The 12,614-nt window shown below is 37.5% G+C and overlaps 1 protein-coding gene across 1 annotated transcript; it reads left to right on the top strand.

Moving 5' to 3' along the window:
• Window positions 1-5,682: 5,682 nt before the first annotated feature.
• LOC120797648 (E3 ubiquitin-protein ligase ZFP91-like) lies at window positions 5,683-12,265 on the top strand. Its single transcript, XM_040141491.1, has 11 exons — window positions 5,683-6,333; window positions 6,717-6,748; window positions 6,846-6,977; window positions 7,110-7,146; window positions 7,258-7,344; window positions 7,476-7,622; window positions 8,295-8,345; window positions 8,440-8,518; window positions 8,749-8,863; window positions 9,074-9,173; window positions 10,163-12,265. Exons 1-11 carry the CDS (start codon window positions 5,999-6,001, stop codon window positions 10,986-10,988), a joined length of 1,941 nt encoding a protein of 646 aa, XP_039997425.1. The 5' UTR covers window positions 5,683-5,998; the 3' UTR covers window positions 10,989-12,265.
• Window positions 12,266-12,614: the final 349 nt, after the last annotated feature.

The raw sequence follows: 12,614 nt of genomic DNA, 5'->3' as shown, positions 1-12,614 counted from the left end.
AAGTTTGCAGCATCAGTCAACTGGTACCTTGTGAAATGCCAACTTATAGTTGGCTTTCTAGAACTTGGTTAACATGTCTGAAGTCAGATGGACCATGCAACGTCTAAAGTTAGTCATGTCATGGAACAATTAATGCTATGTAACCGGACTCACCTGCCAGAAGGCTAAGAAGAAATGAACAGTTCATGGCAGCAAGTGATCGTTATCCGTTCGCATCAGGCACATCTGATAACAAAAAACAGACAAAGAGCAAAACATCCAAGGCATTTGTCTCTTATTATATGTAGACAAAGACCTTATACCAACAACAGTCTGTGTGTGCCATATTTACGTAGTTTGAAAAATGTATGATATGATGTGTTGTAGATTACATTCTTTCCCCTGCTGGTACATATGCACCTCAGTTTTTTCATATGACTTTTCAATCATTCCTTACTGATTACTGTATTTAATTTTATTTTATTTTTTTGTTTTTTTGTTTTGTTTTGCCATTATTTTTTGCTAGATGTATTTAGTTATTTAGTTAGTTATATATTTTACATTATTCTGAATTCTGTCTGCAGAAGGTCAGCATACTTGCAGAGATTAGGGCTAATTTATCACTTTCACCATTTTTACAGACATAATAGTCTGATGTTTACAAAAGAATACTTACCATAGACTTTAAAGCCTTGCAGTATTTATGCTTACTGACGCCCAGTGGAAAAATGATATGTGTCGCGAAATAATCCCTCAAAAACATCTTTTTTATTATCATATCTACTTTTTTAGTTTCTTTGTCAAGTGGGAAAGTGTTTAGTTTAAAGCAAGATTCAAAAGCATTGTTTGCATTTAAAACACATTAGTATGGCATGTTTGGGAAAATGGTTGTAAAAAATCGATATTGCAAGAATGAGGCACTCCTTTGATACATAATTGATTAAAAAAACAACAACATTCAAAGTGGCTTAATGGTACATTTATGTCCAGAGTTGCGTTCGTTTCATTCACTGCACAAAAAAACAAAAAACGAGTACCTTAAAATATTGTGCAATCCAGTGCAATGAATACTTTGTAGAAGCATGTGTATTTTGTATCAAGATGGTGTCAGAACAGTGAATCCAGCTTGATTGTCATTTAAGGTTTTTTCATGATTGGCATTTCCAGCAGTCTCAGCAGGATAAACACAAATGTAAACTCACTTCTTTCTGGAAGATATTCTGTCTAGTTGACTCTTTATTCTTGTACCAAACTGTACATCCCAATACCATGCCTCAAAATTGTATATATTTTTTATTTCTGGTAGTATAATATGCAGGAATAATAATAAAACTAATTAGAAAGTCTCATCGCTCACCTCACCTTAACTGCTGACATTTTTATGTAACCATGTTATCACACAATAAAGTCCACAAGGAAGCATTACAGTTATTGCAGTATGCTTCCTTATTTTAGTACTTTCCTTGAAGTAGCACACAATTTGCTGAGACTCGTAACTGATATGATATATTGGGTATATGAGCTTGTCATTAATCCATAAAGTGCTGTCTCGGCTTAAACTATAGTGTAAAATTATATGTATTGTCAGAATCAATCTACTATATTGCTTTGATTCTGTCTGCTTTTATGTTCACTCCTCCAAAATAAAAAATATGACACGATGATATTTAGTGATAGTAATTATGGATACCTTGCATTATTATACAATGAATATTTGACTTCTAAAGTCAGATGGCAGATGTGTGTTTATTTTATGTTTTTTTTGGTTTGGAAAATGTTTTAGATACAATGATTTCTGGACATTTTGGTGTCCTAGATGAGACGTCCACAGGTGGCCATGAGGGGACTGATCTTTTCACTGTAATATTTTATGACAGTTATTGTACTTTCATAGTATTTATTTTAAATTTAACTTCATTAAACTTCATTCAACTGCAGGAATGTATCATGTCAACACCATCATCTGTTAATAAGTACTTTAAATGCTCAATAGTTCCTGTTATTTGAGAGTGCAAGAGTACATTTAACTCCTCCTCCATTGTCATATCCGCACTGAGGTGCAGGAACCAACGGCATTTAACTTTAATTTTTTGATCTCTTTACCGGAATTTATGAATGTGTATTGTTTCCTTTGTTAAACAACATACTTAATATGTCTTACAGCTGAATAGCTCTGCATTCAGAAAATATAATGTGCTTGTTTCCAATATAATTTATATGATGTCCTGTTGTATTTTCTATAATATCCATAGAGAGAGGATGTCAGTGTGGATCTGTTGCAGGAAGATCTGGACAGGATTTCAACAACTATGTCATGAACAAAATGCTTTTGTTTACAGCAAACAGAAGCACATTATAGGAGTGATTCTCCTGCAAAATATCGCTGAAATATGCGCAAAATGACCACTCTGGTTGTATATTGCTCACACCTAGCTTTCATAAAATAAATTGACATTACTGTGTCAGTGTTTTAACTGTGCACAGTTGGGAGGTTTTGACAGGTGTCATTCAAGGAGCAACATCTGGATTTATAGTTGATAGCTGATTAATCCAAAAATGCCTTGAGTGGTCCTGATATTGATCCTCTGAATCGGCTTGGCATATCCTCACTTTCCTTCATTGTTGAACCTACTGACCACTACACGACCAGATTGGAGGACGCACCTGTCCTGCGCACTTATGAGTCTTATCCCACAGTGGATCATATTATAATGTTTGCATGGAACATAACGTAACCTGACATATCCATACATGATTCTTTCACAGCAGTGTGAGCAAATGTACTGTGGGGTGGCGTCAGGTGCTTAGTGAAGTATGAACAGTGGGGTTTTTTTGAGTCACTCAGTCAATACTGCAGACTATCGAACACTTCATCACTGTCATTCCGACTCAAAAACAGCATTATGGGATTTTACTCACATATGTGAAATGATGTTTCTTCTCTTTTGTCCTCTCCTTCTACTTCCACCCAGATCTCACTTGCACAACACTCACCTGTCAACACCATTAAACCCAAATCTTGTGAGAATCTACAGTACACTGATAACAGTAAACATAAAAAAGATGACCTGTCTTAGGATGTCTCATACAACCAGTTCTTCCAGCTAAAATCAAACCTGTCTGTCCACCTCATAGCAGTGACAAATAACATGAAAATTTGTAAACTGAAAAAAATGGATACTGTGTGAGCAAAGGTGAATTTAAGTCAGTAATTAAATAAGAGGGACGGTTTCAGTGTGTGCAAAGAAGCTATTTCTTTTAATAGTCCCTATTAGTCAGACAGTTGATCCTGTTTTGATGGGTATGACTTGTCTTTCATGAATTCTTTTCAGCAACAATCCAGTCTTTATTTTGACACATCGTCGCCCCATGAGACCACAGCATATATATTACCATTGTATCATTTTTCTTTTAACATTGGTGATATAGGGTGACAGAAGAAAAAAAAGGAATGGCATAGACATAATGGTTAAACATACAGATAATAATTTTAGTCTTACTGACATCATGCTTTGAGCCACACCCAAGCCCAGAGGAGTGTGTTGGTCCATTGTCTTCTGCCTTGCCCTGCCTTAGACCATGCCCAAACCATTTGGCAGGGAGTCTGTGCACTGAGGAGTGCCATTTGGTTTCCTAACAGGAGCTGAAAATGCTTTTTTTCCCCCTCTATTTACAAAGGGGAGTTTTTGGTGAGAACAAATGTATAGGCTTACACAGGTACCCACGTTCATATCTGTCCGCTACATCAGTGTAACAACAGTCTGATCTAATGGCCACTGAGGAGCACCACTGGAGCAAGTTGGGGTTAGGGCAAAGTAATTTTTCTAATAGCACCTTTCAACAACAAGCCAGTTCAAAGTGCTAAAAATACAACAAGACATATAATATTAATACAAGGCAATGTAGACATAATAAGGATTTTACAATGAAATCAAAGATAAAAAAAATAAGCTAAAGTAGAACCAAACATTAAAACAGAAGATGAAAAACAGATATACTATATCTGCACTGTATCTTTAGTTTCATTTTGAAAGAACTGAGAATTGGAGTAGACTTTGGAGTTTGTTCCAGATATGCAGTAAATAGAAACTCAACACCACTTGCTGTAGTTCTTGTTGCTGCAGTTGTTTGTTTGTTTGTTTTTGACAGTGGGAACAGTGAGTAAACTGTCTGGTCAATTCATCATAGCAACAGATCATATATGCAAATTGTCCCTAAACCATTTAGTTTTTTAAAAAATCAATAAATCAACTCTTAAACGCACAAAAAGCCAGTGCCAGGATCTGAGAACTGGAGTTATGTTTTCCAGTTTTCTTTTTTCACTTGCTCTTTTTTGCACTTTCTTAGTTGGCCTAATCATCTTACTGCGACATATATCCTTTAATTGTTGCTGTATTATAAGGACAAAGTAGGCAGATTTTGTAGTTGTTTTCATGTGGCTGTTACAATGTAGGTTAGAGTCCATGCTTCACCTTGCTTCAAATGTACCTCAGCATTGGAACTGCCTTTAAATTAAAGCTTCTTCTACACAAAACCCACTAACCCACCACAAATGTTCTGAAATGTCGCAGGAGAGGAGTTAGTATATTCTGCAGTTCAAGCCTTTCAATTCAATGTGCCTGTACAGCTGTATGTGGTTATAACGTAACAATGAGAAAAGTAAGTGGCAGGCATTGTGATCACTTTGAAGAATCATGAAACTACAGCAAAATTCAGGTTTTTACAAACCCATATTAAACCAATACTGAAATCAATGGAAATTAATGACTCCCTGGAAGGAATGAAAAACCAGCTTTGAAAAATAGTGAGCAGTAATGTGATTTGTCATAAATAAGTTAAAACATATATTATTTACATATGTTTCATGCCCTGAATTAATTGACCAGCTGCTTATGACCTCTTGATAAAATTAACTTCTGTGCTTAGTTTAATTTCATTCAAAAACGATAGTCAATCAGAAGGTGCGTTCAAACCTGAAAAACAGGAGCAGTCACACATTTTTGGTTAGTTGCTAACAATGTTCCTTATGACCAGTGAGTAATACAAAGGGTAATTCTGTTTTTTATATTGCATAATACTGGCACAAAAGACAAGAGGGATCTTTTGACGTATTCCCAAACTTCCAATCATATCCCTTTAGTCTGTACCACACCAAACCGTACATCATTGTTGTCATTCATGTGATAACACTGTTTACAGTTTACTTCATTATTTCTTCCACCATGTAGGAGACATGTGGGCTATTATACTCATAGCATAATTCACAGCCACACATGGATCAGACTGTCTTTATCAGTGGCTACGTGCCACATTGTACAATATAGGAACCTTGTTATTTATCTTTTGTGTCAAATAAGAACATTATTTTAGATGTAATGTATGTATGCCATATAAGAAAATTAAATAATAAACTTTATTAGTCTTATGTAAATATTTTAAGATATGCGTACAGTATAATGAAAGAGGCTATAAGGAGAAAAATCGTAAGTAATTGTAGTATTTAATTATTTTAGATATATTTTTTCCTGTGCTATGTAAAGAAAGTGAATTTAGGTCTAAAAGACTAAAAAAAAAAGAAAATACAAGTGAAATACAGAGCAGAAATACAAGCGTTCTACTAATAACTACATTTCCCATAATCAATCTTTGTAAATAGTATGGAAGCCCGTTGGTACAATAATAATAATAATAATTTCGCATATCTGTGCTGCTGCTGCTATTCTTAAAGGAGACGCATCCTAAACAAACCTAGTCTCATCCAAGGAAATATGAGGTTTGCTATAGCTTTAAGAGGTAAATAATGCGCAATGTTTGTAAAATAACATTCCTCATACAGCGTAACTTTTTTATTAATAAGCTAGCTAATGAAATGCCTGCGTAGTGACCGAAAATTTACTCTTGTCCGAGCTAACAAAACTTGCTCCCACTAGGGCCCTCTATGTTGGTCTTAAATTTTCTATGTTCACAACTTAGTAGTAATAAAAGTCTGTAAAGGTCATAATAGTTAAATAAGAGCGGCATGGATTCGGAGGAAGACGAGGTTTCAGGTACTCGTCCTGGGTTTGAGACAGCCGGAGACTCCGAGCAGGCCCCTAAACCATCCACGGACTCGGTTAAACCATCGAGAGGGAGAAGAGGACGTAAAAGCCGGATGAATACCGCAGTGACCTCCTCGGACTTTGGTGACTCTCGGTCTTGCACCGGAGGTTCTGTGCGTGTTTTGCGAGCCAGGCGAGCTGTACCTGCCACAACTACAGAGTCCAAGACTGCCATTGGCAAGAAAAAAACAGCAAGTCTGCTTCGTGGACGTGGTAGATCTGCAGGATTCAGTTCCAAAAACTCACCTGTCACACAGTAAGTGCGTGCACATTGGCATGCCCCAACTACTTTGTTATACACGACTATTGTGACAACATAGCTACATCACTTGCAAAAGGCTTGGAAGAAGCACCCGTCAGCTTGCACTAGTAGCACTGCTAGTAGGCATGTGGCTGTAATTGTCGGAAGTGTGTTTTATCGCTGGAGTTTCTTAAAGCTATAGAATTACCGAATAGTGAAACCAAAGCAATTGATTTGAATGTATGTTTTTCCTGTCTGTGCTCTTCTCATCGTGTCCTCATCTGTTCAGTGTCAAAGAGCAGTAGAATTAAAACATGCTGTGCATGGACCTACTTGTACTACAGATTTATTTTGATTTGCAACTGGCTATTACTTATTATAGACCCTCTCTCACACAGAACCGCCATTAAGAAATCCACAGCCAAAAAAGGTACAGATACCGAAATGCATATCATTTATAAGCAGGAGTTTTGTCCTTGTAATTTATCAAATATGTCACTAACACATGGGCACACTGATTCCCACAGCATCCAAACACACTCTCGGACCAAAGCTGTCCAAGTCTAGAAAGGGCACAGGGAGACCTCCAACCGGAGCCTCACAACCCACGCCAGCAGCAGCATGCAAGCCTGAAGCAGAGATGGAGGCTTCACCATGTGGTAAGAAAAATATGACTTGCATTCTTTTTACTACTTATTGTACAGCTGTACAAATGTCACGACAATAAGACTGCAAAATATTTTCAATACAGGAGTCATCTCAAGCTGAAATATATTATCACTGTTTTTCAGGAGAGGAAACAGGTGCTTTGAAAGGAAGCGATGATGAGTGAGTGTTATTCAACTTGTCAAATGAGCAGCACAGAAAATGTTAGATTTCTGTTTTGATTTGCCAGTGTGAATTTCATTGTGGCCAGTATGGTGTTGATGTCCACATTAGCCTTGCAGATCCAGACGTGGCTCTCAACGAGGACCGTCCATTCAGAGATGACCCAGAGGACCTCATCCATAAACCCGAGACAACGACGTATGCTAAGCTCACTGCCTTTCCATAATGTGTATTACTCATGAATGTTACTTCCAACATGATGAACGTTAAAGTGTCGGTTTCAGTAGTAACTTGTGACTCATCTTGTAACTCTCTATGGAAAAATCAAGACGGCGTACAACATTACAACAAAAGGATGTCAAAAAAGAGGAGTCAGAAGAGGAGGAAGAAGACAACGGCATTAAAAAGGAAGAATCAACCGAGAGTGTTGCGCTGATTGAGGATAGATTGGGTGATAACACAGAGCCAACCAGGAAGTAAGCAAAGTATCGATTCATATTATTTAAAGGAATGTACTGAAGGACAGATGGCTGACAACACTGATAATAGGTATATTTTCATGTCTGACTGATATCTGACAGCATACACCCCCACCAATGCAGCCCTGTGAGTCGCTTTAACGCAGGGCTGTGTACAGTCTGATCGCCAGCTTACCGACAAAACGTCTCTTCAGCGCACTGTGAAGGAAGTTAAGCATACAGCTTCTCTTCTGCTTATAATATGCAATAGATTTATTATTGTGACATTTTTTATTATTGTATGGTTAGACCAAACTTATCCAAAGCCAACATTCAAGGGTCTCACCCTGGAGCTACAGCGCCTGTTTCTCACAGTGAGATTATGACCGATTTAAGGCCAGAACACACTTTTGTCTTCTTGAATTTTCTTTCCATCAAAATGAAAACATCTTAGATTTTATGAAAAGGAAAAGGGAGTAGGTCTAACTGATGTACAAAATTACAATACATGCAACCACATATTGATGGAGTAAAAATAATTTGTTTTAGTTGATGCCAAACGGAACCCTCAAGCAAATATCACCACAGCACACATTAGAAGAGGGATTTAAGTGGGGTTTTTTTTGTTTGTTTGTTTGTTTTTTGACAATTCAAAATCCATACTAATCTTCTGAATTTGTTTTCATTTAGGCGAGGTAGACAGCACAAAGATGACAAAGCACCTCGGCAGCCAAAACGAAGGTATAGGTCTTTGTTGTTATTTAATGTTGATAGTATTGGTGTTACTTGGATAGAGCGTGATTATGATACAGTTTCCTCTTTTCTGCCATCATAGGAAAAAGCCCCCAGTGCAGTATGTCCGCTGTGAAATGGAAGGCTGTGGTACTGTCTTAGCCCACCCGCGCTACCTACAGGTCTGCCATCTTGTCAGCTGTAACCATGACAACCCCAATTTTTTTTAAAGGCACTATCTGGAATTTTGCACTGTAGAATATTAGCTTACCCATTAAAACAAAATGTATATGTTTTTACATACTATTTTTAATCTGTGAACCTTTCTCAAAATAGTTTCATCTGTAAAGTACTTAGAGTTTTATTGCATCTTCAACTAGGTGACTCTTTTTCTGTCATCTCTTTATTTCAGCACCATATAAAATACCAGCACTTGCTAAAAAAGAAGTATGTGTGTGATCACCCTTCATGTGGACGCTTGTTTCGTCTGCAGAAGCAGCTGTTGCGACACGCAAAACACCACACAGGTGATGTTAGGGCACAGCTGTTATGTGCAGAGTGTTTAGACAAGCACCATGACTAATGTTTATTTGCTTGGGACTAAGAAATTACTTACACCATTTCTGAGCTGCTTGAAATGTCTAGTTGTACATGCCAAACCAAGAGATTAAATGAGAAAGCAGTTTGTCTTTTCTGTCAGCTAGTTTGTTCTTTTCAGTTTGTCATCTGTCTTTCAGATCAGAGAGACTACATCTGTGAGTATTGTGCTCGTGCCTTCAAGAGCTCCCATAACCTTGCTGTGCATAGGATGATCCACACAGGAGAGAAGCCAATACAGTGAGTAGACACAACAGTTTGATTATTTATTTAGAATGGATTAATTTAAGATAACCATGTAATACAAATTGTTTTTAATTCTACCTTAATGTTAACTAAGAATATTCCTAGTATTGCCTACTTAAAGAAATTCCATTTTTAAGGCTAAATGAAAATACTTTTTGTCAAAATTAACAAAACAGAAAAGATAAGAAATCATCAAACTCAAACTCATTGTTAAGTATTGAAGACTTGAACACCAAGTGGTGTTCAGTTACTTGAATCCTATTCAGTTCACAGAATTAACACTTTAATGGTATATTGTACAGTACATACCAGAGGATATCCAGGGTTGAATGAAGATGTAGACTTTAAACCCTCTTTATAAACAACGTTATTAATTGTACCTTATTGACGGGACTGCATCACACTGAGTGATATGAATTTTATTTTTATGATATTAATATTTGTCTATAATGGTCGGTCATATCATAATGTGATGCCATATTGCTTTCTATTCTATCATAAATAGATTGTCTGGTGATATATTTACTATTTTCATTTTGTTACTTTATACTTCTACTCCGGTGCATTTTAGAGGGATTATATTGTACTTTTTACTCCACTACATTTATCTGACAGCTACAGTTACCAGTTACTTTGTAGATTAAGATTTAAAAAATCTGTCATGAGCATGTAAAATAAAATGCATTGTTATAAAGTAAATTAAATCAGCCAGCAGCATTTAAAATAGCTAGAATCCGCTCCATCTCAGCCAGCTACAATATTTAAAGGCCTCATATTAATTTGTCAGCAATAATAATGACCAAATAGTATATGTGGTGGTGCATACAGACTAAATTTAACTACTTTTACTGCAGGATCAGAGTACTTCTTTTATCACTAGTTCTGAGAAAATTGCAGTGAAAGTGGAAGTAAACGGTCATAGATGAGACTTGAGCTTTAAATGAGTTTGGACTATAACCAACTCTGTCTCCACCTTGTGGCAGGTGTGAGATCTGTGGCTTCACCTGCCGTCAGAAGGCCTCCCTAAACTGGCATATGAAGAAGCATGATGCAGAAGCCTCCTACCAGTTCTCTTGCTCCATTTGTGGCAAAAAGTTTGAGAAAAAGGACTCTGTTGTTGCCCACAAGGCCAAAAGCCACCCCGAGGTGCTCATAGCTGAAGCCTTAGCAGCTAATGGGGGCTCAGTAATAAACAGTCCCACCCTGGTCCCAGAGATTGTCCCTGTGCTCACCCAGCCTGACCGACCCTCTGTCAGCCAGGAGAGCCAGGAAGCGTTGGGTGGTACACTCACTCCGCTGCAGCAGGTGGTGCTCCCGCTCGCTCCACAGACTCAACTAGATGTATCTCAAGGCCAGTTCCTCCAACTGCCAACGCATCATGTGGTGCAGGTAGCACACCAGCAGGAAGCCCCTACCTTGCTGCACCTCACCACTGCTACTCCTGCTCACCTCTCCAGCAACAGCCAACCCCAACTCATCCAGCTCCCCACCCTTCCAGCCAGCACTGTCACATCCATGACCACTGCAGACTCCCAGAGCACCCTCCTCACCCTGAGCTCCGTCACCACCCTGGCTCCTCAGCAGGCAGTGCAGTGGGGCAGGGAGTGTGACGAAGTTGCACAGATGCCCGGAGAGGGTGAGCTGTGGGACAGGGTGATAGTGGGAGGGGGTCATCAGGATGTTGGGGAAATAATGTGGGAGAGCAACAGTGAGAGGAGGAAGGAAGATGAAGGGATTGTTTGGGAGCGGGAAGGAGAGAGACAGATTCTTTTAGAGTGTGCAGAGATTCATGGAGATCATTTAATCTAAATAGAGAATGAGGAACTTCATGGAGAGTGAGCGGAAGGGACAAAGGCCTGAAGGAAATGTCAGAAGTTGACAAGCTGGCATAAATATTTGAAATAACAGAATTTATCTCCATGGTATATATTCGCATACAGTAAACAGCTACAGAGCTACTTCATGTCAGGGAGTATGATTTATAATATTCTAGATTACATATGTTTCTTTTACCACTTAATGAAAACTTAATGAATATATTTTGGTTTGTCACCCTGTGTTTGTATATATGTGTGTATATTAAACATTTTTAAAGATTAAGCAACTGAAAGATGATTGTACATAATGTACAAGAAAGTCCAAAATGACAATTATTTTCCCATTGTTCCTTGTTCTGTTTATATCCATCTTTTTACAAGGTGAATCGATGAGTGTCATTGAAGTAACTGGGTTCACTCCAGTAGTTTCAGTTCAATGGAAGTTACAAAGAAATTGCACTGTGAGCAACAACTAGAACCAAATGAGGTTCTTGGTGTAAATGAATCTTTGTTGTAAGATTACAAAATAAGACATATATGAAATGTATTGCATTTTTAGTTTGGATCTTGAGACAAATCTAAATTGTTTTGCTTTTAGTAGAGGTTTTGGAGAAATTACAGACAAAATCTAGAATAAGTGGTTTTTAAAATCCTTTGTAAGGAAAGTCATTACATCTTTTTTACAAAATGAGGCTATAGGCTTTTTTTAAAGCAGACATTCTGAAATGTCATAGAAAAAGCGCAGGATGAACATTATCGATGACTCAGTTCTGTCCAAGTGTGCCGGTAATCTGTGATAGTGAGCCAGGATGAACAATACCAGCATACTGAAACTGAAGCAATTAAATGGAATTCCGCCGTCACTCGTTTTATTATTAACACCTGTGCTTTTCCTACCGTGACATGTCGAAATGTCGTCTGCATTTAGTAAGAAAAGATCGGAATCACCTTCCTCGTTTGATCGTATTTGTTCACTTTCCAGGACCTGAGAAGTGTCACACCTTCCATCCAAATTACTTTATGCCATCTGATTTAATCAGTTACTACAGATGATTGTTTTAATGTTTTGTTTTTTTCGCAGTCAAGATTACACAGGTAGCATTATTATGATCAAAAAGTGGAATTGTCTTAAATGGATGAGAAAGCTATTTTTTGTCTGCAGTTTTCTTTGAAGCAATGTTAGATAATAAAATATCCAGTACCTCTGTACACTGCCATTACTACTGAGTACTCATAAGCTTCCAATCTTAATTTATCAGAAAATGTGTTCAGAATAACTATAATAAAAAATTATATTCTGAAGTCTTTAGGTGGGAGTATTTTTTTTTTTTTTTTTGGACAAATGCTTTAAACGGGGTGATGTAAATTTTCTGATTTATTAGAAACAACACACATTTATCAATTAGTTACGCATCAGTATGATGACTAACTCTGCGGTGCCAGGGCAGGCTGTTGTTAGGCATTAAATGGTTTAGGGAATTCTTACCACAATATATACTGAGCAGGACATTACTAAAGCTGAAAAATCAACTTTGTCAGCGCTCTCTGCTGCTAAAACTCTGAATAGACACTTATCTTCCGTACTTGTAACTGTAACTTATCAGCCGACAAATTGGCA

Source organism: Xiphias gladius, chromosome 12 (assembly GCF_016859285.1).
Source record: "Xiphias gladius isolate SHS-SW01 ecotype Sanya breed wild chromosome 12, ASM1685928v1, whole genome shotgun sequence".
NCBI classification, from domain to species: Eukaryota; Metazoa; Chordata; class Actinopteri; order Istiophoriformes; family Xiphiidae; genus Xiphias; species Xiphias gladius.
This window is presented reverse-complemented; position numbering and strand designations above follow the sequence as displayed.

Excerpts from the sequence above, each read along its gene's own strand:
- LOC120797648 (XM_040141491.1), top strand. The coding sequence starts at position 5,999 with ATGGATTCGGAGGAAGACGAGGTTTCAGGTACTCGTCCTGGGTTTGAG. Across the intron at positions 6,749-6,845 it reads GAAATCCACAGCCAAAAAAG|CATCCAAACACACTCTCGGA; the intron begins GTACAGATACCG and ends TGATTCCCACAG. Across the intron at positions 7,147-7,257 it reads TTGAAAGGAAGCGATGATGA|CCTTGCAGATCCAGACGTGG; the intron begins GTGAGTGTTATT and ends TGTCCACATTAG.